Genomic DNA, 23,445 nt, shown 5'->3' on the forward strand with positions numbered 1-23,445 from the left:
GTCTGCAAGGCTTCCCACGAACTGGTAACAATCGCGAACACTTCTAAACTCGGTTGCTGATACGGGCAAACGAACCGTGTTATGATAGATGGAAATGCAACTTGAGATCGGGGACTGGATTTGGTGAGGGAGCCCGAAGTGCGTGATCAAAACCACGTTATATGCTGTCATGTGACCCGCTGCTCTGACCAGGCACCGGGGCAACACCCGCACCATGCGCAGCACCTCGGCCGGAGCAGACGCTTGTCATGGCAGACGCAGCCTGGTGACTGAATCTGTCTGGCTTCAGAAAAGTGACGGCACTGAAGGACATAATCTGATGTGAATATTTCCTTTTCATAACATTTAGTAGCGTTACAGGTACTTACGGCGCACACATCTGGCATCTATTGGCGTTTTCACTTAAAGACCTGTCTGAACATGTTCTCTCGAAGAATGTCCCAGGACAACGTACAAGTTGACTCAGTTCCTGACCGTGTCCAAGAATGACTGCCTTATCGTTGATAGAACAGCTGGGCCATTGTCGCTGGATAAAAAATAAACAGCTCCGCAACACCTATGATTTCGGAGGACGGCTTCTTCGGCGCTCGCCTCAATCTAAAGATTACACAGGTGTAAACAGGGCATTTTGATGTTACCCATAGCCGTTGACGGTCAGTTTTGTACTGAGCTCAACTTAATATGGTTGCCTATACCCACCGTCTTCTTTATGACACAGGATTTCACGCCCGTTGAAAGTAGCAGTAGAAGCATCCGTCACATGTGAAGACGGCACAACGCTTTGAACTGGAAGATCCGGACAATCTCGATGCACGATATATTCTACAGCTGCGCTCACGTGTACTGGATTATACCGGATACAAATCAGGAATACATCATTCTCACACTTTTGTGACTAACGCACGTGGTACGCTCACACGTAAAGCTTTTCGAGCCACGATCAAATTAATTTCCATCCTACACAAAGAGTTGACACCCCACCTGGGTGTCTCTAACCAGCAGTCCCTGCATTCCATTGTGCTCACACATTTGCACGATGCATTATTGAGATATTCCTTTGATCCATCCGATCCAACACATTTAGCTGTAATCCACTTTTTTCTTGATAACGCCAAGACACAACAAAAGGAACAAGAGCGACGACTTGCTGCAAAACGGCCCACCACAGCGCACAGCCCTCCGCCGCCGAGAGTGCGCCAATCTGGGAGCAGGCACAGAGGCTGGGGCGGCCTCATGGCCGACACCATCCCACGTATCCCCCCAGGCCGGACAGCGCCACCAGTGTCTGAAGCAATGCTCAACACTGCAGCACCTGCACCAGGTGACGACATTGACGCAGGCTCTTGCAAAAGCGCACAACGCCGCCTCGTCGCGGTGCTGCGCGCGTGGCGCAGAGAAACCGCAAGCACCACTGCGCGACGGCAGAGTCGCTGAGAGCACCAGACCGGCGCCACCGGGAGGCGACACAGCGCCCCACGCGCCCTGCGCAGCGCCGCTGCCTGGCGTCGGGCGTGATGCGTCCGTGGCGCCGCCTCGCCGCAGTACAGTCTCTGACACAGTGCCGGAGTGGGCCGAGCGAGAGGAGCTGGTGTCGCGCCGTGCCCGCGGCGACCCCCGCCTCGGCGACAGGTCAGCCGCGGCTGGTCAGTCGTCCAGCGCGCTCGGCGACTGTTCACGTCAGCGTTCCGACCGGTCGCGAGGGTCCCAGCCGGGCAGAGCGCGTGGCGTCCCCTGGCAGTGCATATCACTGTTTGTGCTTCACCTCCAGCAGCTGCGGATAGTTCTCCACGATGCTGAGCAGGATGCCGTCGATGTACGTGCGCAGCTGCTTGTTCACGTCCTGCTGCTCCAGCAGCGACTTCTTCAGCTGGAACGGAGGACACCTGGGTCACGCTTCAGCACCGCCAGGCCATGCAGGTTACACTGTCGGGGATTTTGCGCGGCGGAGTAGGTGCATTTCACCGAACCTTTACATGCGAACGGTGTATGACTTGACGGCACACCGCGAACAGGTGGCCCACCAGCTCCTTCGCTATTTACGCGTTGTACGTCATTGCCATCGTGGCGGGCTGATCTCAACCAACCGATACACGGATTTTATGCAGAGAATCACCAAACGCTGAACACGTCGTCGTAGTCGTAGAAGCACACCTTCCACAATCGCGGTGCACACACCCCATTCAAACGTTTCTGCCATACATTGCAAGATGCATTCATGCAGCGTGCCAACAGCAGTGCGATGTTCAGCAAACATTAAACAAGCGTGCCATAAGGTCAGGGTCAAGCTTACGGCGATGCAAACCAAACACAGCGGGCACGCAAGGTCTATGTGTGACACATAAGCCTGTCATGCTGCCTCAGTGCACAGCACCACCGCTATGGATTGGTGACCAAGTATATCGGGCCAAAAGCCGCTGCTCCCTGTGCGTTGAATGCGCGTGCAATCTTGCATGGGGGGAGGGGGGGGGGGGGGCGGTGGTCGTCAAAAGTGGTGTTGTGTTAGTGTTAATAGAAAGCTCGTACAACCGTAATCATATCTGCGTCCCCTCTCACCTTTTGCAACGTTTCACCACTATCGACCTTGAAAAAGACAGTTTTATATCAACGCATGTCGCACAAAGAATGTTATCATGCTTTAATGTTTCAGTCGTTGAACAGTGTAGGATTTGTTACGTCATGAGTCATTTAAATTTTAGACGCCCGCATGCCATGTCAAAGACTATATCTAGAATAGCCTCTAAGCCTTGTCTATCTAGGTCTTCACGGGGAATTACTTCCCTTTAAATGTCGGATGGACGTGTTCATAGATCAATATCGTCATTATTCACGTCGTATATTCACAACGAGCTTGAAACGAAAAAGCCCGTGTGTGTTCACCTCCCGGGCTGCCTACATGCTGCGCCATGGCTGGCAGGGCAAGTCTCAGATGTAGATTAAAAACCATTCGCGGCACGAGCCGTTCTGAAGGTGTCAAAAATCCCCAGTATCTGAAGGTGTAAAATCCCCAGTATCTGAAAGTGTAAAAATCCCCAGTATCTGAAGGTGTAAAAATCCTCAGTATCTGCCCACCGTAGCGAAATCGTTTGTCGTGACGCACGCTTTCCAATCGTTCTAGCCGCAGCTTCTGCGAGAAAACTGGGAGATTGAGCATAGTCAAATTATGGATGAAATTCAGCGATAATGAAAACGCTTGTGGCCCAACTGCAGTCTAATGGTAAGAAAGGGCGGTACTTAAAGCGCAACGACTAAAAGGTGCATGACAACGCATGTAAGCAAATAAAACCGCTCGGTAGCAGTAAAACAGAACTGCAATTGTGGAACTGTTCACCCGCCAAACAAATCGATAATGCTGGTCGAGGTAGCAGTCATATAGCATGGACACTCACGAACACATTTAGGTGCTTAGTTACAACGAACTTCGGCAAAAACAAAACAAATTTAAATGTTCCTTCCTTTGCTGGAGATATGTCCACCAATCGATGTCTGACATTCTTTGGCTGTCTTTTACAGGGCGATGACCAGTACACCTTTATGGTAATGGTAACGTGCGAACAACAGTGGCTGGTCCTGAGTGAGAGAACAAAAGAACGAGGCTCTTTCTCTCTCCATTGAAAATAAGACTCAGCGCCTTAAACGACACACTAATACCCACCGCACACCGGTCATCACCCTCCAAACAGATAGAAAACTCATTCACATCCAGCAGAGATAAATAAATGCTCCCTGGACATCCTCTGATCTAGTGGATTTCCTCCACGTGGCCCGCCGAGTACGCACCTCCTCTCCCGACATGTCCTCCAGCTCCAAGGCCAGGCTCTTGGGTCCCGACTCCAGCAGCTGTCGGCCCTCTTCTAGGCCGTTAGAGAGCAGCTGCGCCTGCAGCTCCTCGTTGCTCTCCTGCAGCTCTGCGGGGAGGGGGGAGGGGGGGGGGGGGCAGTCAGCAGAGGCGGCAGGCGCCGCAGTCTGGGGATAATGACGTCACCGGGGGACGACGCCCGGGCGGCCTGCCCTTGGCCTCAAAGTGAAGCCCGCTGGATCGCGAATGTTAACCAAATCCGAAAGAGAGAAACCTGAGTTTTTCGACCCCGCAAACTCTGCCTCACCCCCTTGCATCCCCTAAGCTCAAAGCTCACCGCGACGCCATTACGGCTCTGATCAAACAACGCCTGCGATAGCAACGTAGCATCGTGGCAATTTTTTTTTGCGTAGTGATTGTTAAAGTGATTTAAGCAATTTAAGCCGGCTTACCCCCCAAACTGCTATGGGTGGCGCAGCGTCAGCATGGTGAGCTTCATATGCCTCTGGACGCACGACCACACACGACCGACACGAGAGGATGAAGTCCTACTCGGTGTGGGTACCCACCCACACGGCACATCATTGACAAGCGAGGATGATGTGCTGCTCGATGTGAATGCCCACCCACACAGCACATGATCGGCACGAGAGGCTGGAGTCCTGCTCGGTGTGGGTACCCTCCCACACGGCACATGATCGGCACGAGAGGTTGAAGTCCTGCCCAGTGTCGGTACCCGCCCACACGTGCTGCTCCAGAGGAGTGAGGGAACGAAAGCAAATACTTATTTGGCCGGTTTGATGGTTGAACTGCAAGGATGCAAAGACCGGCAACCACGTAAAATCTGTCTGCACAAGTGCTGAGCAAGACATCTGAGCCCTGTTTGAAACAATGATTTGTCTTGTCCGCATCTGTTCGTCTATGATTCATTCACCCCGCTATGTCCTCATCAATGTCCCCACACATGCCTACTTCAACAGTGGCCTTCACGCCAGCCATCGCGTCACGTGACACCCAGCAGAGTACGGGACGCCTGGACTCATCACTCAGTCACGAGTCCGCCCTGGACTCATCACTCAGTCACGAGTCCGCCCTGGACTCATCACTCAGTCACGAGTCCGCCCTGGACTCATCACTCAGTCACGAGTCCGCCCTGGACTCATCACTCAGTCACGAGTCCGCCCTGGACTCATCACTCGGTCACGAGTCCGCCTCGTCGCCGGGGCCGTCACCTGGGCCGTGGACCCGCTGCCGCTGCTGACCTTTGTTCCGTTGGCGCAGCTCCCGCAGCTCCGTCTCCAGCTCGCCCTGGCGCAGCCGCATCACGCCCGACTCGTCCGACTCGGTCTTGAGGCGCAGGCTGGCCTGCTGGCGCGTGTCCTCCAGCTCGCTGGAGAGCTCGGCCACCATCTGAGGTCACGAGTCAGAGGTCAGGTCACGGGAGAGCTCGGCCATCATCTGAGGTCAACAGTCGGAGGTTAGGTCACCACAGCTCGGCCACCCCCTGCGGTCGTCAGAGGTCAGGTCACGGAAGAACTTGGCTACCCTCCGAGTTTATCGGTCAGGGGTCAGGTCACGGAAGAGCTAGGCCATCCCTTGAGGTCAGAGGTCAGAGGTCAGGTCACGAAAGGGCTCGGCCGCCCTCTGAGATCAGCAATCTGGACACGGGTGAGCTCGACCACGGCGTTAGGTCGACAGGTCGGAAATACAGGGAACTCGATCACCATTTGATGGTCTGCCACGCCGACAGGCTGCCTCAAAAAAGAGCTCCGGCACCGTTTGAGAAAGATACAGATCTTAGGCCGTAACACAAGATGTCCATGAGGCCAGGGTTTAAGCAGGGCTGGTCAGGTCTCACTAAACCATACTGCCAGAGGCCGCAAAGAAGTTCGAACAAAGTTTCACGACGGTAATGGGCACGGCTGGATGAAGAGTGATCCCTTTTACGCCAAAATTGCCCCAAGGCGAATTAGTTCCGAGCCAGGAGTCGGCTGCGCTTCAACTTCCACGACGCAATTAAAACGGAAGTCCAGCTCTCTGCTAGCTGCTGCAGTGCCGCACGTGAATACCCGCCGCAGGTCTCCGACCGCGCCGTCCCACACTCCGCGAACCACACCGAAGTGCCGAAGCGCAACACTCACACTTCTCCCATCTCCCTCCCAGCCATCATCACGCCCCCCCCCCTTCCCCTACCCTTCCACTGACCTGCGACTGGAGTGTGCGCTCCTGCTCCAGCTCCTGACGGCCGCGCCGCTCCAGGTCGGCGGCACGCCGACTCTCCAGGCGCGCCGCCTCCAGGCCCGCCTCCAGCTCGGCCAGCCGCTCCTCCAGCTGGGCTCGGCCGGCCGCCGCCGCCTCCAGCTGCTGACGCGCGCGCGCCGCCTCCGCCTCGGCGAAGCGCACCTCCTTCTCCAGACTCTGCAGCCTGGGACGGAGCGGGAGCGGTACGGACCGTCAGGTCGGCTCCTCAGGATGTGAAGACTGAACGGAGTGAGGTGATGTGGCATAAGGGGCTTCGCGACTCGCGGATATAACTGCGGCCTTCCTCCACCTGGCTCTGGCTCTGGCTCTGGCCCTGGCTCTGACTCTGACTCTGACTCTGGCTCTGGCTCTGACTCTGACTCTGGCTCTGACACTGGCTGTTGCTGGAGCCACTTGGCTCTAACGTCACAAGCGGCGGGATGAGGTTGAGAAAGAAAACACCTCCTTTCACAACCGGCGCGTCCAATGGATCAGAATACCGTGAAAACGGAACGCATTCACTGTTCCAGATCCTAAAGTCGGAGCCTCCGCACCTGGCTTGCAGCCAGATCCGAGTGTTTTTGTGAACGACGCGATGACCCCGCAATCGAGTGGATGTAATCATAGTGATTGGATGCACTGGCCACCGCAAATCAGACAGAATTAATCTCACAAACCACGTTTCGCCCCGGTTTGACCGCACACGGGTGCAGTTAAAAAACGGCCTTAATGGAGCACTGTTGCACAGTTTAAGCCAAATCAGTAACATGTTCATGTACTCAGGCCTACCGACTCTAATGACGGAATGCAACTAGTGGAGACCAAAAATCCGAAATTGAGACCATGACATACAACGGGCTTACTATACGAGAAAAGCACACACTCAGCGCTGGCACATGCCTGTGTGCCCAAGGGAGTCGTGAGAGTGTGATACGACTGACCTGATGGTCTGGTTCTCCAGCTCCAGCGTCTTCTCCCTCTCCAGTCGCTGCATCAGCTCCTTGTGTCGTCTCCGCTCCGAGTCCAGCTGCTCCTCCGAACGCAGCTCCACCTCGCGCAGCTGAGACGCCCCGGAAGATCAGCACCGCACACACACACTACAGCACGGCCACTAACACACCGGACGATCAGCACGGTCACTAACACACCGGAAGATCAGCACCACACACACACACTACAGCGCGGCCGCTAACACACTTGATGGTCAGCACCGCACACACACACTACAGCACGGTCACTAACACACCGGACGATCAGCACGGTCACTAACACACCGGAAGATCAGCACCACACACACACACTACAGCGCGGCCGCTAACACACTTGACGGTCAGCACCGCACACACACACTACAGCACGGTCACTAACACACCGGACGATCAGCACCGCACACACACACACACTACAGCACGGCCATTAACACACCGGATGATCAGCACCGCACACACTACAGCACGGTCACTAACACGCCGGATCAGCGATCAGCACAACACACACACACTACAGCACGGCCACTAACACACCGGACGGTCAGCACCGCACACACACACTACAGCACGGCCACTAGCACACCGGAAGATCAGCACCAAACACACTACAGCACGGTCAATAACACGAAGCTGAAAAATACGAAGCTGTCTGTCGTGAGACAACTTGACACATGATTTGATACACGATAGACATGTCATCGGCATATATGTGACATTTGAGTACGGATTAGAGTATAATGGGTATTGGATTTATACAGTGCGCACTAGACATAAAATGGGGATGTTCTTCCAACCCCAGCGTGTCATTCGGCCGCATTACGACGTACCCACCACCGACAAGGTCGCTACAAGGATGTCTAGGACCCACATATCTCTCTAGCGTGAAAACGCAGTGGTGCATTCATGACGGCAACGGCTCCACCCTATCCACCAGGTACCTTCAGTGACACACGGCGCATCATGCTGATCTTACATTAGCATCCAACGATGCTGCTAAATCATCCAAAAGACATCCCAATGAAGAAGCTACAGCTGGAATTGCAGTCTGGAAAGATCCTTGGACACAGGTGTTTGAGGGTTGTATACCCAGAACACCGTCCAAATAAAACACATTGCAGAATATACGGAGTTCTGAGGACAGACTGTAAGCACTGCCTTATCGTATGCCCTCCATAAAAATAGATCTACCTCCTTCCTCCAAAACTGTATTTTCTCTAGTCCATCTCAGCCAAATGATGCTAATTTGGGTGATGCTGTCAGTCATTGTAGCTCTGGGCAGTGTTTGAAATTTACAAATTTTGAAACAAAATTTACTTCTTTAATGAACAATTATCCGGACAACTTTTTGTGTCATTCATGTTTTAGGTAATAAAGTCAGTTACCTTTCGCACTTAAATACCCGATTTTTTTAAACTTTCCAATCGAGGAAGCCGGGCGAAAAATGTGACAGCGGGTCTAACGTTCCCACGTCACACCCCAGGCACAGCGTGATCCGTCCCTGACCTGCTCCTCCAGCATGATGAGGTGCTCCTGCAGACCCATCACACCCCAGGCACAGCGCGATCCGTCCCTGACCTGCTCCTCCAGCATGATGAGGCGCGCCTGCAGACCCGTCACACCCCAGGCACAGCGCGACCCGCCCCTGACCTGCTCCTCCAGCATGATGAGGCGCGCCTGCAGACCCGTCACACCCCAGGCACAGCGCGACCCGTCCCTGACCTGCTCCTCCAGCATGATGAGGCGCGCCTGCAGACCGGCGTTCTCCTCCTTGCTGCGCGTGTACCGGTCATCGTTGTTGTTCTGGTTCTCCGCCAGCACCGTCACCTGCCGCTCCAGCACCTGCACCTGGCGGCACAGTCAGGGGTCAGGCCACCTGGAGCAACAGGCCAGCCACCACTCGTGCATGTGCTCAGGGTCAAGAAAAAAAGAGAGGTCAAGTCAAGCCGACAGTTAGGTCAAGGATTAGGGGACCTTCTGGTGAAATCAAGTCGTGGCTAGATGGGGGAAAAAGGTCGCATTACAGTGTACTATCTCTACTGAAGTGTTCAGTCAAGGCCGACGTCAGGCCACAGGTTCATGGGAAACAGCCAGTTTCTTTAAGTGATACTGTAATTCAAGCGACATTATGTTCGCACCGTACACATGCACTGGCACCCAACAACTTTCTCGTGCTTCGAACGACGTCTTTCAGGCATTGTTGATAGCGAGTTGATGAGATCAAACAGTCCCAGGTTACGTGATCATACGGTGCAGGTTAACAAGAGCCTGCTGTTTCACGTCAATAGCACTCAAAGGAGATATGTTGAACATTACGCATATCATGTGCAGATATCTCTCATTCAACACGAGTCGCGCGATGACACCATAGCAAGGGCTCAACAAGCTAAAGGGGGAGTGGAGAAGGGCGTTTCGCAGCATTCCGCACACGTCACGTCATGTCATGTCACATCTACGCGATTTATCAGGCCATTAACCGTAGAGACAAACCGGAAAGGCTGACAGCACAGTTGGCGGTGAGGTACAACGCACGACTTTAAGCTAAGCAGGCCGTCGGGAACAAGCTCATCTGGGTTTATTCGTCGACGAAAGCCATACAAGCGATCAGTAGCCTAGCCAGGATTCGTCGAGAAGAGTCGGGTCATAGGAACCCATTTCAGTCACGTGGATCACTCAATGTCACTCTCAGGGCCTTATTGTTGGATTGAGATCAAAAATTCGTCTTGGGTACGCACTGCGAACGATCAAGGTACCGTCAACTCGTTAGGGCTGAGAGCCTGAGCCATTCTCATAGAGACGAATGAAGCAGCCCACCCAATGCGGATGAAATGAAGCGTTCGTGGGTGTAATCGCCTGCCTATCGAGCTTATGCTATTAATCATTTGAACTGTACGACGTACACATTTCATCTTTACCGAGCCTTGAGATGCTTCAGTTTAATACACCTAACTGACGATCAGCTTGCACCTGACTTAGAGAAAGCACTCAAGTTATGGCATTGTGTCTCGTAACTGTGCTTCAAGCTGCAGTATATCTTCATCGGAAAAGCGGCACTGATTTTCTCGAAACAACGTACAGTAAATTTGGGCATGAGTTTCCTGTGCATTACGAGTGTACGATTTTTTCTGGTATGGTAACACGCTGCTCGGTAGGCATCTCACCACAAGCCGCCTGCAAAGTCTCTCTAAGCAAACATCCCACATCTATTTCGTGTGCGGGCAAACCCTCGACACCAGTGACGTCACGGCCGCGCAGTACACCAGCAGACGCACGGCGCGGATGTGACCAGCGAACCTCGATCGGAGCGTCGGCGCAGTCGCCGCAGGGGACGCAACCGGCGCCGACGCTGTCCGCCGGGAGACGCGTGAGTCACCGCAGTCGCAGGCGGGACGTGCCGCCCCGTCTGGTGGCGGTGACGCCAGCTTCTCAACCGCCGACTCGAGTTTCTCAGGGAGTGGCCAGCGGCAGCGCGAGCGGACCCGACCTCGTTTTGGCGGGAACTTGGCTACGTACAGTGACTACGACTTCACTTGGTGTACGCGGAGCTTTCATGGCGGACTACCGCGAGACGCATCCGGCAGGAAAGCAGTCGTCGCTGCCCATGAGCTCTGAGATCCGCGAGGCAGGTGCGCCAGTTAGAGCACCAGAACTCGGGATCCCACGCGCCGCCCAGCTGGCACCTCTCCAGTGGATCAATCGGCCTCAGGTCGAGTTTTGACGCGCCCTTGACGCCAGGCCGGGACCCAGGGGACTCATCCCCGCCACCTAACACGTTTACTTTGGGCGGCAGCTCACCTGCCTCATCACAATATGTGATCACATCGATACTTCTTATCTTAGGCGATCATGATTCATCAACGTCACGTCCCGTCATCTCCATTCCGATGGGTTCGTAACCGAACCATCGCTCGACATCCGCGCACGCCAGTACCGGGTCCTGTTTTACCAAATCAGGCCAGCAGGTAGGGGGGTGTCGGCAGCTGGCGTGTCGGCAGCCAGTGGCATCAGAGTGGGGAGCGCTGAGGAAATAGTGGCGGGTTGAAGCGTCCCATGGCAAAATGTACTAAATCCCAAGCCCCCTGGTCAACCCTCCGGGCACCTCAAACATGATTTTTTTCGGCGGATTTACCCAGCATCATGTTTTCATTCGAAGGTACCGGCGGCGAGGTGGTATAGGCCGAGCAATCTGCCGCAGATAGAAGCCTCCCACAACAGTCAGCTACTCCCCAGGCTCTTCAAAGCTGCAGACCGCTACTGCCACGGAAACACACACCGCCACTCACTTTCTCCAACGTGTCCAGGTGCCAGGAGAAGACGTCGCCTTCAGCCGGGCCAGCACCGAGGAAGCTACACTGGCCCTCCCACCAGTCGTACTCCAGGTCGGGCTCGGCGTCCCCGCGGCCCTCACCGCCCTCCGAGCCGAGCTCGTACCCTCCCGCCGGCGAGCGCGCCAGTTTCGGCGCACGCATGGCGCGCAGGAACTGCCGCAGGTGCGGCGAGACGGCCGGCGCGGCCGACGCCGACCGGTTACCGGTCGCGTGCGCCGGGTCGTCCGGGTCGAGGTCGCTGACGGAGCGCAGGTCACCGACCGACGAGACCAGGTCGTCCTCGAGGCCACTGTCCAGGTCCGGGTGGTCGGACGTGCTGCAGGGCCGCGCCATGACCTCCGATCCCAGGGTCACGGGTGAGGCCGCACAACGCGGGCCGCGGCTGACCTCTGGCCGCACGGTCACAGAGCGGGCGTCCGACACGGGTTGGCGTGAGATGAGCGTCTCCTGCGTTGGATGCCGTGGGTGCAGACCTGCTCCTGGCCGCATACGCCTCGGCCACGGGAGATTCCGACCCTTCTGAGGTCAACTTCTCGTCACGGCGACGCTCGAAACTGCACCGTTCCCGAGCACTGGTCTCGCCTGGTTCACCGGCCGCCGCCGCTGAACAACATTGCACTGCGGCTGGAACCCGCTCAGACGAGCACCGCTGACGATCGCCGGCGCTGACGAACCCGCTGACGACCCGACACGCCGCCGACCTGACCTGCCGCTGAGTCTGCTGATGGTCTGTCTCGAAAAGCGACGGTTCTTCTGACGCTCCGGAAAGGCGAGGATCACAGGTCCCGCTGCTCCGCGGCGCCGTCGCCCGCGGCGGCCGCGCGTGAAAACTCACAGCCCCGCCCTGGGTGTCGGCAAATATTTAGCCTCGGGCGCCGATGAGGTCACGACGTGGACGGCTGCCAGCGCCCGGGGGCGGAAACAGAGGACTTCCCGATGAGAGCGCCGCCGCCTTCCACCAACCCTCCCACCAGTTACGTCCCAGAGGCAGAGTTTCGTCCCAGAGATTAAGTGCTGGTCACAGTGAGACGGATGCAGAATTCGTAGAGATTGTGAACTTGGCGTATTGAATAACTAACGTACATATTTCATATTTATCCCGCCTGGTCCTATCTTCGTAATTCCTGGTACTGGTCAAGGTACCTGTTTTATACGTAGATATCAAAACCTCATTAGTTTGAAGTTCGGGAAGCTCGGGAAGACTGGCTGGGTCCCAAATGATTCTCAGAAATGTGACAATGTCCGGTCTGTTCCGGCTGGCGCACGCCTCAGACCTCTTCTCAAGAGCGACTGCGCGGGCGCCGAACTGCCAGCCACCTTGGACTGGGTTCCCTGGCATCTGACTCGCCGGCGCCGCCCGTCAACACCTCCCGTGCCAGAGATCGCGCTCCTCATACCGATCTGCGGCGGCGCCTAGCGGTGCTCAGCCGTCGGCACGGCCCGAGGTCTCACTCGAGACACGGCTGTCCCACGGGGCCGGGTTAGATCATGGTCTGACACATCTGTGTGCTCGCCGACCCCTCTGACGGGGGGCATGCTCAGCTCAGCCGCGCCCCTCGTGATGACATCACCCCGACGTGGGGCGAGAATAAATAAACCCAGGAGGGAGCGGGACGGGCCGCCGCAGGCAAGTCTCCATCAAACTGGCCAGCTGCACGAGGGCATTGTGAGGAAATGTGACTGGCAGGAGATCTCTGACTCCGCAAATGCCCACGAACTAATGAGCTGCTTAATGCTTGAAATTTATCATACCTGAACAGCTACGTTTTATGTAGAAGTGTGAACGTATGAACAATATAGTACCCACAGAAAGAAGCATTATGAAGCAGCCATTGTGCAATTTCGGGCACGCAGGTAGTTCATGCCTGCATTGCATGCAAAGGCTTACTCGGGTGGTGAAATAAGCAGAGCCTGGTTCCAGCCAGAGTCCAGATAAGCCAATAGCTGACACGAAGCGCCGCAAAAGACGACACCTCCTGCGCCAGCAGCGTCTGCTCGGTGACCCTTGAGCGCACGGCCAGGCCAGGCCACGCTGAGCAGCGACACCAACTCACCCCCCGGTGAGTTGGTGTCGTATCAATGGTCAGTTTACACGAACAGTAACGGGTGAGGCAGACTCCAAGCCCCCCCCCCCGCTGCGCTGCCGGCCTCAATCTCTAGGCGGGGTCCAGCGCCTTGGACGCTTCCCAAATCTGGGTGGCTTTGTTTAGAACTATCGGTCTGGTGTTTAAACAACTTGCCGGCGCTAGCAGACTCGGGCGCCGCTGTTAAAAGCGCGCTCTCACAAACGCTGGCGGCTGTATTGCTGCGCTGAAAAGCGGTGAATCTCAGGCCGGTCGGATGGCTTGGTTTAGAAGCCCTCTTACTTTCTAGACGTAGATTTGCACGTGAAGCGTGCAGTGTTTCAGCATGCAGTCGCGTAGGTTGAGGAGTCCAAATGTCGTCAGGCCAAGGGTGCAAAAAAAGCGCAGAGTACGTGACAGCATGAAGGAACGCAGATGTTTTTCACGCATTAACCAAACTTTATCATCCAGGGCCAAACTAAAACATCACGGCCTAGAAGCCCTTTGATCGTGCACGACACAAGATTATTATAACTGGTATTCAGCTTCGGCCAACACCGGCTGTGACCGCGCGTGGCTCACACACTGTGCTTAGGCTTCAGGCATAACTATGCCATACATGGCTGGAGAGCATCAACAGACATTCACGGAAAATAAACTGACCAGGCAGTTCTTCATAACAAGGACGCACGACAGTTCTGAGGTAGGGGAGGGGTGATGCAATTCACCTCCTGTGTGCATAAAGGGCAGATCGGTGACCGCCTGTCTGTTCTATTTCCGCTTCAGGCACACTTAACCAACGCACTGCTCAAACCAAACGGTGTGCTAGTCCCCAAAGGCGTCTGTTGCCATCAGATGAGTTTTTGACATAACCTGCAAGATGACAGTTGCAACCTCTTTCGTCTTTCATCAGATCGCTTTGTCGTGCCCCGCAAGACGTCTCAACCCACCGGCGTGGTACATAAAAAAATAAACATCGCCCCTCGTTCCGATCTCAATCGCTAACGCGCTCCTCTCCCTACGCCGTTACTGACAGCCGCCTGTATGGCTCCCAGGCTGGCGTTGCCTATGACGTCATGATGCGGCTGTGCGAGCGTGCCGTGACGTCACGGAAGGCGCTGACGGCCCCATCAGCGGCTAACCAGGCCGCCCCCCCCCCCCAAGATGAGCAGCACCACACTTGATAACAGGCGTCCAGCCCGATGCGCGTCGGCCAAGCCTGAACCGTGCCAAGCCGATCCGATCCGATCCGATGAACCGCGCCAAGCTTTGGATCTCTCCGCCATCGGCTCTGCCGGTTATATTCCACTAATGAGGCCTGGGATAGCCTCGGTATTAGAGATAGTGACTCGCAGGCTGCAGAATGTGATTAATGCCCGGTCCAATTACCCGGCGGAGGAATACGGACCAGCGCTGGCCATTGTTATGGTCTCAGAGATTGTCTAAAGTCAAACAATATTTCGCACTAAGGTGCTGGCTGCGTAGTCTTGAAATGGAATCGCGCCCTGTGCTGGGGAATCATGTCGATGGATCCCATCAGGACGGCAACAGAACGTTTGGCAGACCGAGTGGCTGGGAGAGATTCTGTCCCATCCATCCCAGACTTGTATTCCGAAAAAGGAGCCCAAACCGCGAGAAGGTAGAGATTGGGCCTATACAAGTGCCCAGTTTGGAAGTGTTCGGAGGAAAGCACAAATCCGGGCTCCTTGATCAGTTGTTCTACGCTCTAAGCCACTGGTCTCCTCGGTCGGTGCAACCCAACTCAGGCTATCATCTCACACACTTTGTACTGCATGCCCTGCACCCTACTCTATGACCATCAGCGGCATGACTTTGCACGCATGACCTCGCACAAGAAAACGCAGCCCGGCCTTCCCAAACATGACCCCGTTCTGGTCTTCTTCTTCCTGGCTTTGACCTCACGTGACCTCGCCCTAACTCACTGTGACCCTGCGCCGACCCAGCACAACCTCAATTCAGCCCACTGCGACTTTTCCATGCCCAGCCAGGCGCCTGCAGCCCGGTCGTGACCTCACCGCCGTGACCTCTCGCCCCGCCGACGACGCTGGCCCCACTGACCGCTCGTCACACCACGGCCGCACCACGCCGGCGGCACCTCGCACCCACGGCCACGCTGATTACGCGTCGGACTGGCCGGCCCGCCTTCGCGCCGCTGTACCCTCGCGGGCGCCGTTGCCGGCGGCTATTTTTGCCGCCGCCTCCGCCGCCGCCGACGGGGGCGCCACTGCCGCTGCCCCCCGCTGAGTCAGCGGCGCGGGGATGGGGTGAAACGGGAGAGTGAGATGCGTGCAGCTGAGGCATCTGGTGACCGCCGATGGAGGGAGGGGGAGGGGGGCCTCAGACGGGTGTCACGTGACAACGAAATCGCATGGCCCATGGCGATGTCAGGGCCTACTGGTGGCGCACAAGGAGCTAGCCGGAGGTCTACCTCAAAGGCGGCTACCACACGAGCAAGGCTGGCTTATTCCCAGTGTGGTGCGAATCATTGCATAGCTTCGGGCTTCTCTCAGCAATTGGTTAGTTCAGCTAGCTCGCTTTGAGGAGGTGTTGCACACAGCAGCAATGCAAATGAAGCAGACGTAAGATCACAGAGCCTCTCAGCCGTCTTAAAGCAGCGCCCCGACCAGCTCCTGACCTGATCTGGTTATAAGGTCGCACAGCAGCACTCCACACCCTGGCCCGTGGCCACGTGTGGCTGGCACGTGCGTGCGGCGGGACTCGCTGGCCGGAGGTGTGGGGCGCCAGTGCCGCGCCAGCGTCTCCTCGCCGCACCATAAACCGCCAGAGCTCACACGCGGCGGGTGACACGCGTCTGCGTCCAGGTCTTTGTGGTCAGGCTGGCGCCAGCTGGGGTGGGGGATGGGGGTGGGGGACGGAGGCGACGCAAAAGTGGGTGCTCGGTGCAACCGTGGGCGAGATGGGGCAGTGATCGCACCCCTCCTTAATTCGTGGACTAAGTCTTCAGTTGGGGGGCGCAACACACACACGTGCCACCTACCGTTTAGCCAAAAGCCCCTTGACATCAAAGTCGTCAGCATCTTAATATGCTGCTTCCCCACTCGTCCCCCCCCCCCTGCTTCTCCCGCCCAACTGACGCAAGCTTTCGCCATCTTGCAATGCCCTCCCCGCATTTCGTGTGATCAAGACTGAGAAGGTTTAAATGGAGCTAACATTTCTGCTCGAACATCCCAAATATATCAACGGCGGAGACATCGTGGGAGTGGTGGCCGAGTGGTTGGCACATTTGGCTCCCTGATGGTGGCGCGGGCTTGGACCCGGGTTACGCCATGGTCCATGGTCCTAATGTGACCGCTACATTCGGTGGCACATTACAAAAGGGTGCGCGACGTGCGCCCATTCCTCTTTAATACCAAACACCAAATCAAATCCGCCAAAAATCAATTCAAATCGGCAGAGCAGACAACGGACAGAATGTGAAGACCACGCATATGCGGGGCCTCATCATCAGGAACACATCAGGATAAACATCGCAACTGCAAGCCCCCAGCTTGCAGCGGCTCCTGACACGCGGACCCCGTGGAACAGACACTAGCGAGGTCACACAGCAGCACTCCACGTCCAAGTGCAGCGCGCCGTTCCGGCTGCCCCGCAGGCTGGAGAGGACGGCTGCGGCGACACAGCCAGCCGCGGGCCGGGCAGACCTCGGCCAGACCACGACTTCCGGCGTGGAGCCGAACCCGGCGCGGGCAGGCCAGCTGTGTTTATCAAACATGTGGGAAGGCTGGCTCAACTTCCTGTGCGCTCGGATCCCGTTGAAGGCGGCAGCTTTCGCATCGCAGAAGAAACAACCCGAAGGAAGCAAGTAAATGCACGGATGCGCGCGTAGCTGTTCCATTATACGCGGATGAGACTAGTTCATATACCCTGCCTGTCACCAGCTGAAATGTGGGCACTAAACGCACGAAACAGTTGAATGAAATGGATTCATGCAAAAAACAGGACATGCATGCATAATGCAGCTACTGATGGACAAAGTCGTGACCGAACCTACCGCACGTCCCCCGATTGAGTGACACCCTCCGACAAACGCGGGCTTACAGCTCCGTAGCCTCGCAGTGGGCTGCAGTGCTTTCCAAACTCCCTAAACTCCAGCACAGACGCCTACAGAGCCGGTGCTCTGAAACACGCGCCTATCCGCTGCCGGTCCCCCGGCGGAGCAGCAATTAACGCGAGCCTCGCTTCGTTACACCCCCTTACGGACCGTTCCGCCGCGGCACAAAAACGCCCGAGTATTGTGCAGTGGCGCCGGCCGTGAATCACTGTCTGCACAGCGCCGGCCGCTGTGCATAGCGCAGTCGGCAGGGCACATGTGGGTGCACACGCGGCGCGGCCGTTACTCCCAGCGAGCCACAACAACCCGCGTCGCCGTAATGGCCGCTGCACGTGTGGCATCAGAGGCAGATGCCGCCATTAGCGCAGCCAGCTTTTTAAAGGGCGGTGGGACACGACGCGGTCTCTGTCTCCTGTGGCGGAAATGCAATGAGAAGGAAAGGTGCATGCAGCGTTCGTGAAGGATGTTTATGATTTCGGAGTTAACCGCCCCAGGCCAAAGGGTTCGAGGAGAGGCTCCACATAAAATACAGGTGACGGAAGGTAACAAGGCAGTCTGCATGCCCCTCCCTCTTTCCTCCAGACAGCTGTTTTTGTCACTTGTTAATTAGAGGGCGCGTATCCCGTCCCTCAGCAGATCCTGATATATCACACATCGTCACCTACTCTAGCTGCGTGGCAAGCGCGTGACACCACTCCGTCGTCGGCGCGGCGCGGGACAGCAGGGGCTTGACAACCTCACCCGACTTTGCAGTGGCAGGAGGGTCCAGCGGACAGCCAGCGGACCGCGGTGGGTCGCTGGCCCATGCAGAGAGAATGGTGCGCGTCTTGCGTAAATTGTGCTCGCAAGGAACAAAGACCGGCGGCGGGGCTGTTAGGAGGAGATTTTAGATAAACGTCTAGCGACGCTTTGAGTTATGCAACCAGTTTTTAGGGGAGAGAGTGGCATGAGAAAATGGCCAAATGCCAATGGCACCAAATCGGTGTGTTCACTGACAGCTACAATGCATTACATCAATGTGTTAATAAACTAGGGAGGCACTGAAAGTCAGCTTAAGTTACACGTCACGTCGTACATCGTGCACCAATTTTGAATTAAGTCCTGTCACTCGCTGTGCATAAGCTATTATTCCTGTTACAGGTAGTGAGGACGTTTTATGAAAAAGCTGATTGTCCGGACACCAGTCGATGCGGGCCTGTGACCTGCCACGGTGCGACGCATTGATGCTTACCACAAGCTCGTCCCAAGGGTCGCCGAGTTTCGCCGTTCCTTTCGACGCCGACTCACCTTCTGGTTGAGGTCGCTGACGTCATCCTCTATGGAGATATCTGAGTACATGTCCTCGCCATCACAGTTGGAACTTCGGCCCGACGAGTTGAAGCTGGGAGTCCGGTACACGGGGCTGTGCGCAGAGACATCTAGTGAGCGGGCTGCCAACCCGTATTTGGACAGAGGACGCCACACACGGTGTTAACCGTAGCCTGCCACGCACTCCTGATAATTACAAATACTAATTTAACCGAGCAAGGTGGTGCGGAGCCAGCTCATCACATATATGACATTATACCATTAAGAACACGAAATCGCCTGGCCTCAATCTATTCCCAATACGAGCTCTAGTAATGACTACCATGCCAGATCGCGACAAGAGGCTTGTGGTGCACGACCCACACGCACTTGCCCCTGTTACGGGTACCGGGGGCGGGGTGGAGGTTGGGGGGGGGAGGGAAATGGGGCATCAAAAGTTTTTTAAAGCATTTATTTCTGTGCAACGCTCCCGACACAATGTTCCTTTATGTCAAAGCTTAAGCTTTGGAGACCTCCTGATAGCCCTTAAGACAGTCACACAGTCACCAAAACAGTCACAAAGACAGTCTCTTCCTGGTCGCGAAGCACGTGTACAGCTATCTGCACAAGGTGTCACGTGTTCGACCTGAGCTTAACACTCGGCATCGCAGTGACCCAAAGCACGCGGCTCGGAGGCCGTAGTGCACGGAACGCTTCGTTCCAAAGTGTGGTCGTTGTCGGTATATCGATGGTATACCGCGGGTCCGTCTCGCCCCCCCCCCCCCCCCCGGACTCGGCCGGCGTGGCTGGGCTGCGCACACCTCACCTGCTTATGCCGGAGGGCAGCGACGAACGCTTGTTTGATCTGCAACAGGGTAAATGCCATCAGACAAAGTGTCGCCACCAGCACTTGCAGCCACGGACATCCCCATGCGAGCTATCAGTGAATTCACGTCATCCACATTAGCTGTCTGGCAAACGCTGAGCGTGGGGAAATGACGTCACAGCTTCGCAAATAAGAGACGTTCCACAGTCTATGGTCATGCCAACCAGCGGCCTACACTGGGTACGCCGGCGCCCTGTGCTGGCCCTGCGCGCAAGACAACTATCCCAGAGGCGCTGCGGGCGCCCAGCTGAGCCTCGCGCCTCTGCATGACCCCGTCCCCATCTCTGTCGCCTTCCGGCTGTCATGGCCAGGTCAGGCCTTCGACCTCCTGAGCTCCTGATCACGTCGGCCTCGCTCGTTGGTCCGCGAGCCGGCCGGAAGCGCGAGTCTCCCCCCGCCACCCTCACCGGTCCGCTTCACCAGGAGGGCGACCAAACCCGCAGCGCCGGGTACGAGGGACGGCGGAGAGAGGGGTGGACAGAGTGGTGAGAGGCGGAGAGAGGCGCAAGAGCGCTGGTGGGCTGCTGCCGTTCAATAATAATAAAAAACACGCGCTCTGCTGACGTTAGCCCTGCTTCTGTCCGTTAGTCATGGCTCCGTATGCTCATCCGTGGCTGCTTCAACATTTCGTCCGGATTATTGTGAGGACCAGAGCCAGCAGGACCAGCCGCATGGTGGGCGCGCGGTAAGTTTAAAAATGCAGCCGACAGATCGATCTCCGCATACAGATCAGTCAATACGTCTAAACACAGGCTATCAATGCAAAATACACAGGACGGGCCAGGGGTGCTTTGACATGCACTGTCTAGATCAAGCAGCAAATATTCGTCGCCTTTGCTTGGCGCTGCATGGCTACATAAAACCCTCTTATGTGGATGTCTCGCTTACTGTGCAGAGACAGAGACATGGCTACGTAAGTCCCTCTTATGTGGATGTCTCGCTTACTGTGCAGAGACAGAGACATGGCTACGTAAGTCCCTCTTATGTGGATGTCTCGCTTACTGTGCAGAGACAGAGACATGGCTACGTAAGTCCCTCTTATGTGGATGACTCGCTTACTGTGCAGAGACAGAGACATGGCTACGTAAGTCCCCCTTATGTGGATGACTCGCTTACTGTGCAGAGACAGAGACATGGCTACGCAAGTCCCCCTTACGTGGATGACTCGTTTACTGTGCAGAGACAGAGACATGGCTACGTAAGTCCCTCTTATGTGGATGACTCGTTTACTGTGCAGAGACAGACGTGGCTACGTAAGTCCCTCTTATGTGGATGTCCCGTTTACTGTGCAGAGACAGAGAGGAACAAATGATGGAATTTATGTCGATGAAGGCTAAACATGTTCTAAATAAGGCCCAACACTAAAATGTTAAGCCAGTTACTGAGGATGCGGATAAAAAGTGGACTATACAGCCATGGTAGTCACAAGAAAAGGTCCGCCGCCAGCTAAATGGCTTGCATTTATCTCTCTAAAGTAAGCTCACTTGCGTTAAAAAACATCAGGTACAACCCATGGTGAATTTAAAGGCTTCTATGATGCTGCGCATTTTCCAGCAGGCACTGTAAGCCCCGGCCTGTTTCTATGACGTGGGCGTGGCCAATGATCACAGCTCTGCACCCCACCCCCGTTAGGGAGCCCCAGACCTGCTCCTATGACGTGGGCGTAGCCAGTGAGCACAGCTCCGCACCCCGCTCCCGCCAGTGACTCCGGACCTGCTCCTGTGGCCTGGGGCGTGGCCAGTGACCACAGCTCCGCACCCCGCCCCCGTCAGTGACCCCGGACCTGCTCCTGTGGCCTGGGACGTGGCCAGTGATCACAGCTCTGCACCCCGCCCCCGTCAGTGATCCCGGACCTGCTCCTGTGGCCTGGGACGTGGACAGTGATCACAGCTCTGCACCACGCCTTTGTCAGTGAGCCCCGGGCCTGTTTTCTGTGACGTGAGTGTGGCCAGTAATCACAGCTCCCCACCCCGCCCCCCGTCAGCGAGCCCCGGCCGTACGCCGTGTCACCTGTTCTCGACAAGAGGCAGGGTCCATGCCAGAACAGACACTGGGTGTGGGGTAGTTGGAGGGGAGGGAGCCGGCGGGACACGACCCGCTCCACTGGCTCGCAAACCACCGCCGAATCCCCACTCCGGACGGGCGTCCGTAAGGCGAGGCCTCGTCTCAGTTGAGGCGTGCAGGGCACACGCAGCCTGCGTCCATGCGCACGCGCACACGCTCGGTGCGGTTCAATGCACCCAGCCCGCGTGACCTCGAGTGTTGGCACAGGCGTGCTCGTGGGGCAAGAACGCGAGGCTCCGCGCCGCGTGGGCGAGGTGGCTAATGACGGGCTCGGCGCTCGGTGAAGCAGCGTCGTCACAGATCGCCGCCGCCGCCGCCGGAACAGATTGGCCCCCTCGACCGCCGGGCCGCCCGAACCGCCTCCGCCGCCAGCCCCTCCACCGTCGCTTCACAGCGGTAAGGCCAGACCTCCAGGGAGGCCCGCCGCCCCTGGGCTGGCCTGACGCGAAGTGACGGATCACGTGACGTCTAAAGAGGTGGAGATAACCACTCAGGTGCCGCACCCGGCCGGTGCGGAAGCGTGACGGGGAACGAGGGCGGGTCTAAGCGCACCCAACAGGACGGGGTTCGTACCCAGGACGCGGATAACACATGGTCCTAGTGCATGGGTGTAGTTTGCTACCCAGCTGGGGGGGGGGGGGATGGCTCCGGCCTCCCAGCCTGGGGCTGCACCCCTCCCCCTCTGCCCCCTTTGAAAAGAAAGTGGGCAAAATTTGGGTAATCGATTACTGGGTTACTTTGGAGATAGGTCGTGGCGATTTTCTCATGCTCAGCCCCCCTCCTACCTCATTTAGCAAAACTACCCCCAGCTGTAGCGCAAGCACAAGGGCCTGCTCCCATATATACTTTGGCACGCTCCCACCCGAAGATCCGGTGATGGCTCCGCCCCTGACAGTGATCTTCACGAGGAGTGTGGGCCGCGCTGCTGTCAGTCACCACTCAGCGCCCCCAAGCTGGACGTCGCCAGCAGCGTCCGCTGGTGAAAGCTGCATCGACGCGGCGCAGCCAAACGCACGGAAAGCCATGAGACGGCGTGGGAAATATGTCGCCCGCAGCGTCGCTGCGGACACCGCGGCGATCACGGCAGCTCCCGCGTGCTCCGGCTAATCGGCGGGCGGCTGGCCGGCGCTCCACTTGCACGCTGGCCAGGGCCGCGGGCAGGCTCTGGCCGCTTGAGCGCGGGGGACTTGGCTACTTGAGTGCTGGGAGGAGTTGGTTACTTGAGTGCTGGGAGGAGTTGGTTACTTGAGCGCGGGGGACTTGATAACTTGAGCGCGGGGGGGACTTGATAACTTGAGTATTGTGAGGGGTTGGTTACTTGAGCGCCGAGATGATTTGGTAACTTGAGCGCGGGGAAGACTTGATTACGTGAGTATTGGGAGGGGTTGGTTACTTGAGCGCCGAGATGATTTGGTAACCTGAGCGCGGGAAGGACTTGATTACTTGAGTATTGGGAGGGGTTGGTTACTTGAGCGCCGAGATGATTTGGTAACTTGAGCGCGGGGAAGACTTGATTACGTGAGTATTGGGAGGGGTTGGTTACTTGAGCGCCGAAATGATTTGGTAAGTTGAGCGCGGGGAGGATTCGACTGCTTGAGCTCGGGAAGGTTCTGATTACTTGAGCGTGGGGAGGCTTTGGTTACTTGAGCTCGGGAAGGCTCTAGTTACTTGAGCGCGGGAAAGGGGATAATTGAGCGTGGG

The 23,445-nt window shown here is 56.6% G+C and overlaps 1 protein-coding gene across 1 annotated transcript; it reads right to left on the bottom strand.

The window, feature by feature from the left end:
* Positions 1–1,729: 1,729 nt before the first annotated feature.
* On the bottom strand, positions 1,730–22,534 carry LOC119095835 (rab11 family-interacting protein 4). The gene is made up of 11 exons (XM_037218686.1): positions 22,530–22,534; positions 19,621–19,659; positions 18,795–18,909; positions 8,746–8,871; positions 6,979–7,097; positions 6,104–6,221; positions 6,002–6,055; positions 5,059–5,206; positions 3,778–3,905; positions 2,554–2,580; positions 1,730–1,867 (listed from the first exon to the last, which is right to left on the bottom strand). Exons 1-11 carry the CDS (start codon positions 22,532–22,534, stop codon positions 1,745–1,747), a joined length of 1,002 nt encoding a protein of 333 aa, XP_037074581.1. The 3' UTR covers positions 1,730–1,744.
* Positions 22,535–23,445: the final 911 nt, after the last annotated feature.

The sequence above is a fragment of the Pollicipes pollicipes genome, unplaced genomic scaffold, assembly GCF_011947565.3.
Source record: "Pollicipes pollicipes isolate AB1234 unplaced genomic scaffold, Ppol_2.1 Scaffold_4219;HRSCAF=4965_pilon_pilon_pilon, whole genome shotgun sequence".
In the NCBI taxonomy this organism is placed as follows: domain Eukaryota; kingdom Metazoa; phylum Arthropoda; class Thecostraca; order Pollicipedomorpha; family Pollicipedidae; genus Pollicipes; species Pollicipes pollicipes.

Excerpts from the sequence above, each read along its gene's own strand:
- LOC119095835 (XM_037218686.1), bottom strand. Across the intron at positions 6,056-6,103 it reads AGGAGCGGCTGGCCGAGCTG|CTGGAGCGGCGCGGCCGTCA; the intron begins GAGGCGGGCCTG and ends CGTGCCGCCGAC. Across the intron at positions 5,207-6,001 it reads AGCGCACACTCCAGTCGCAG|ATGGTGGCCGAGCTCTCCAG; the intron begins GTCAGTGGAAGG and ends TCGTGACCTCAG.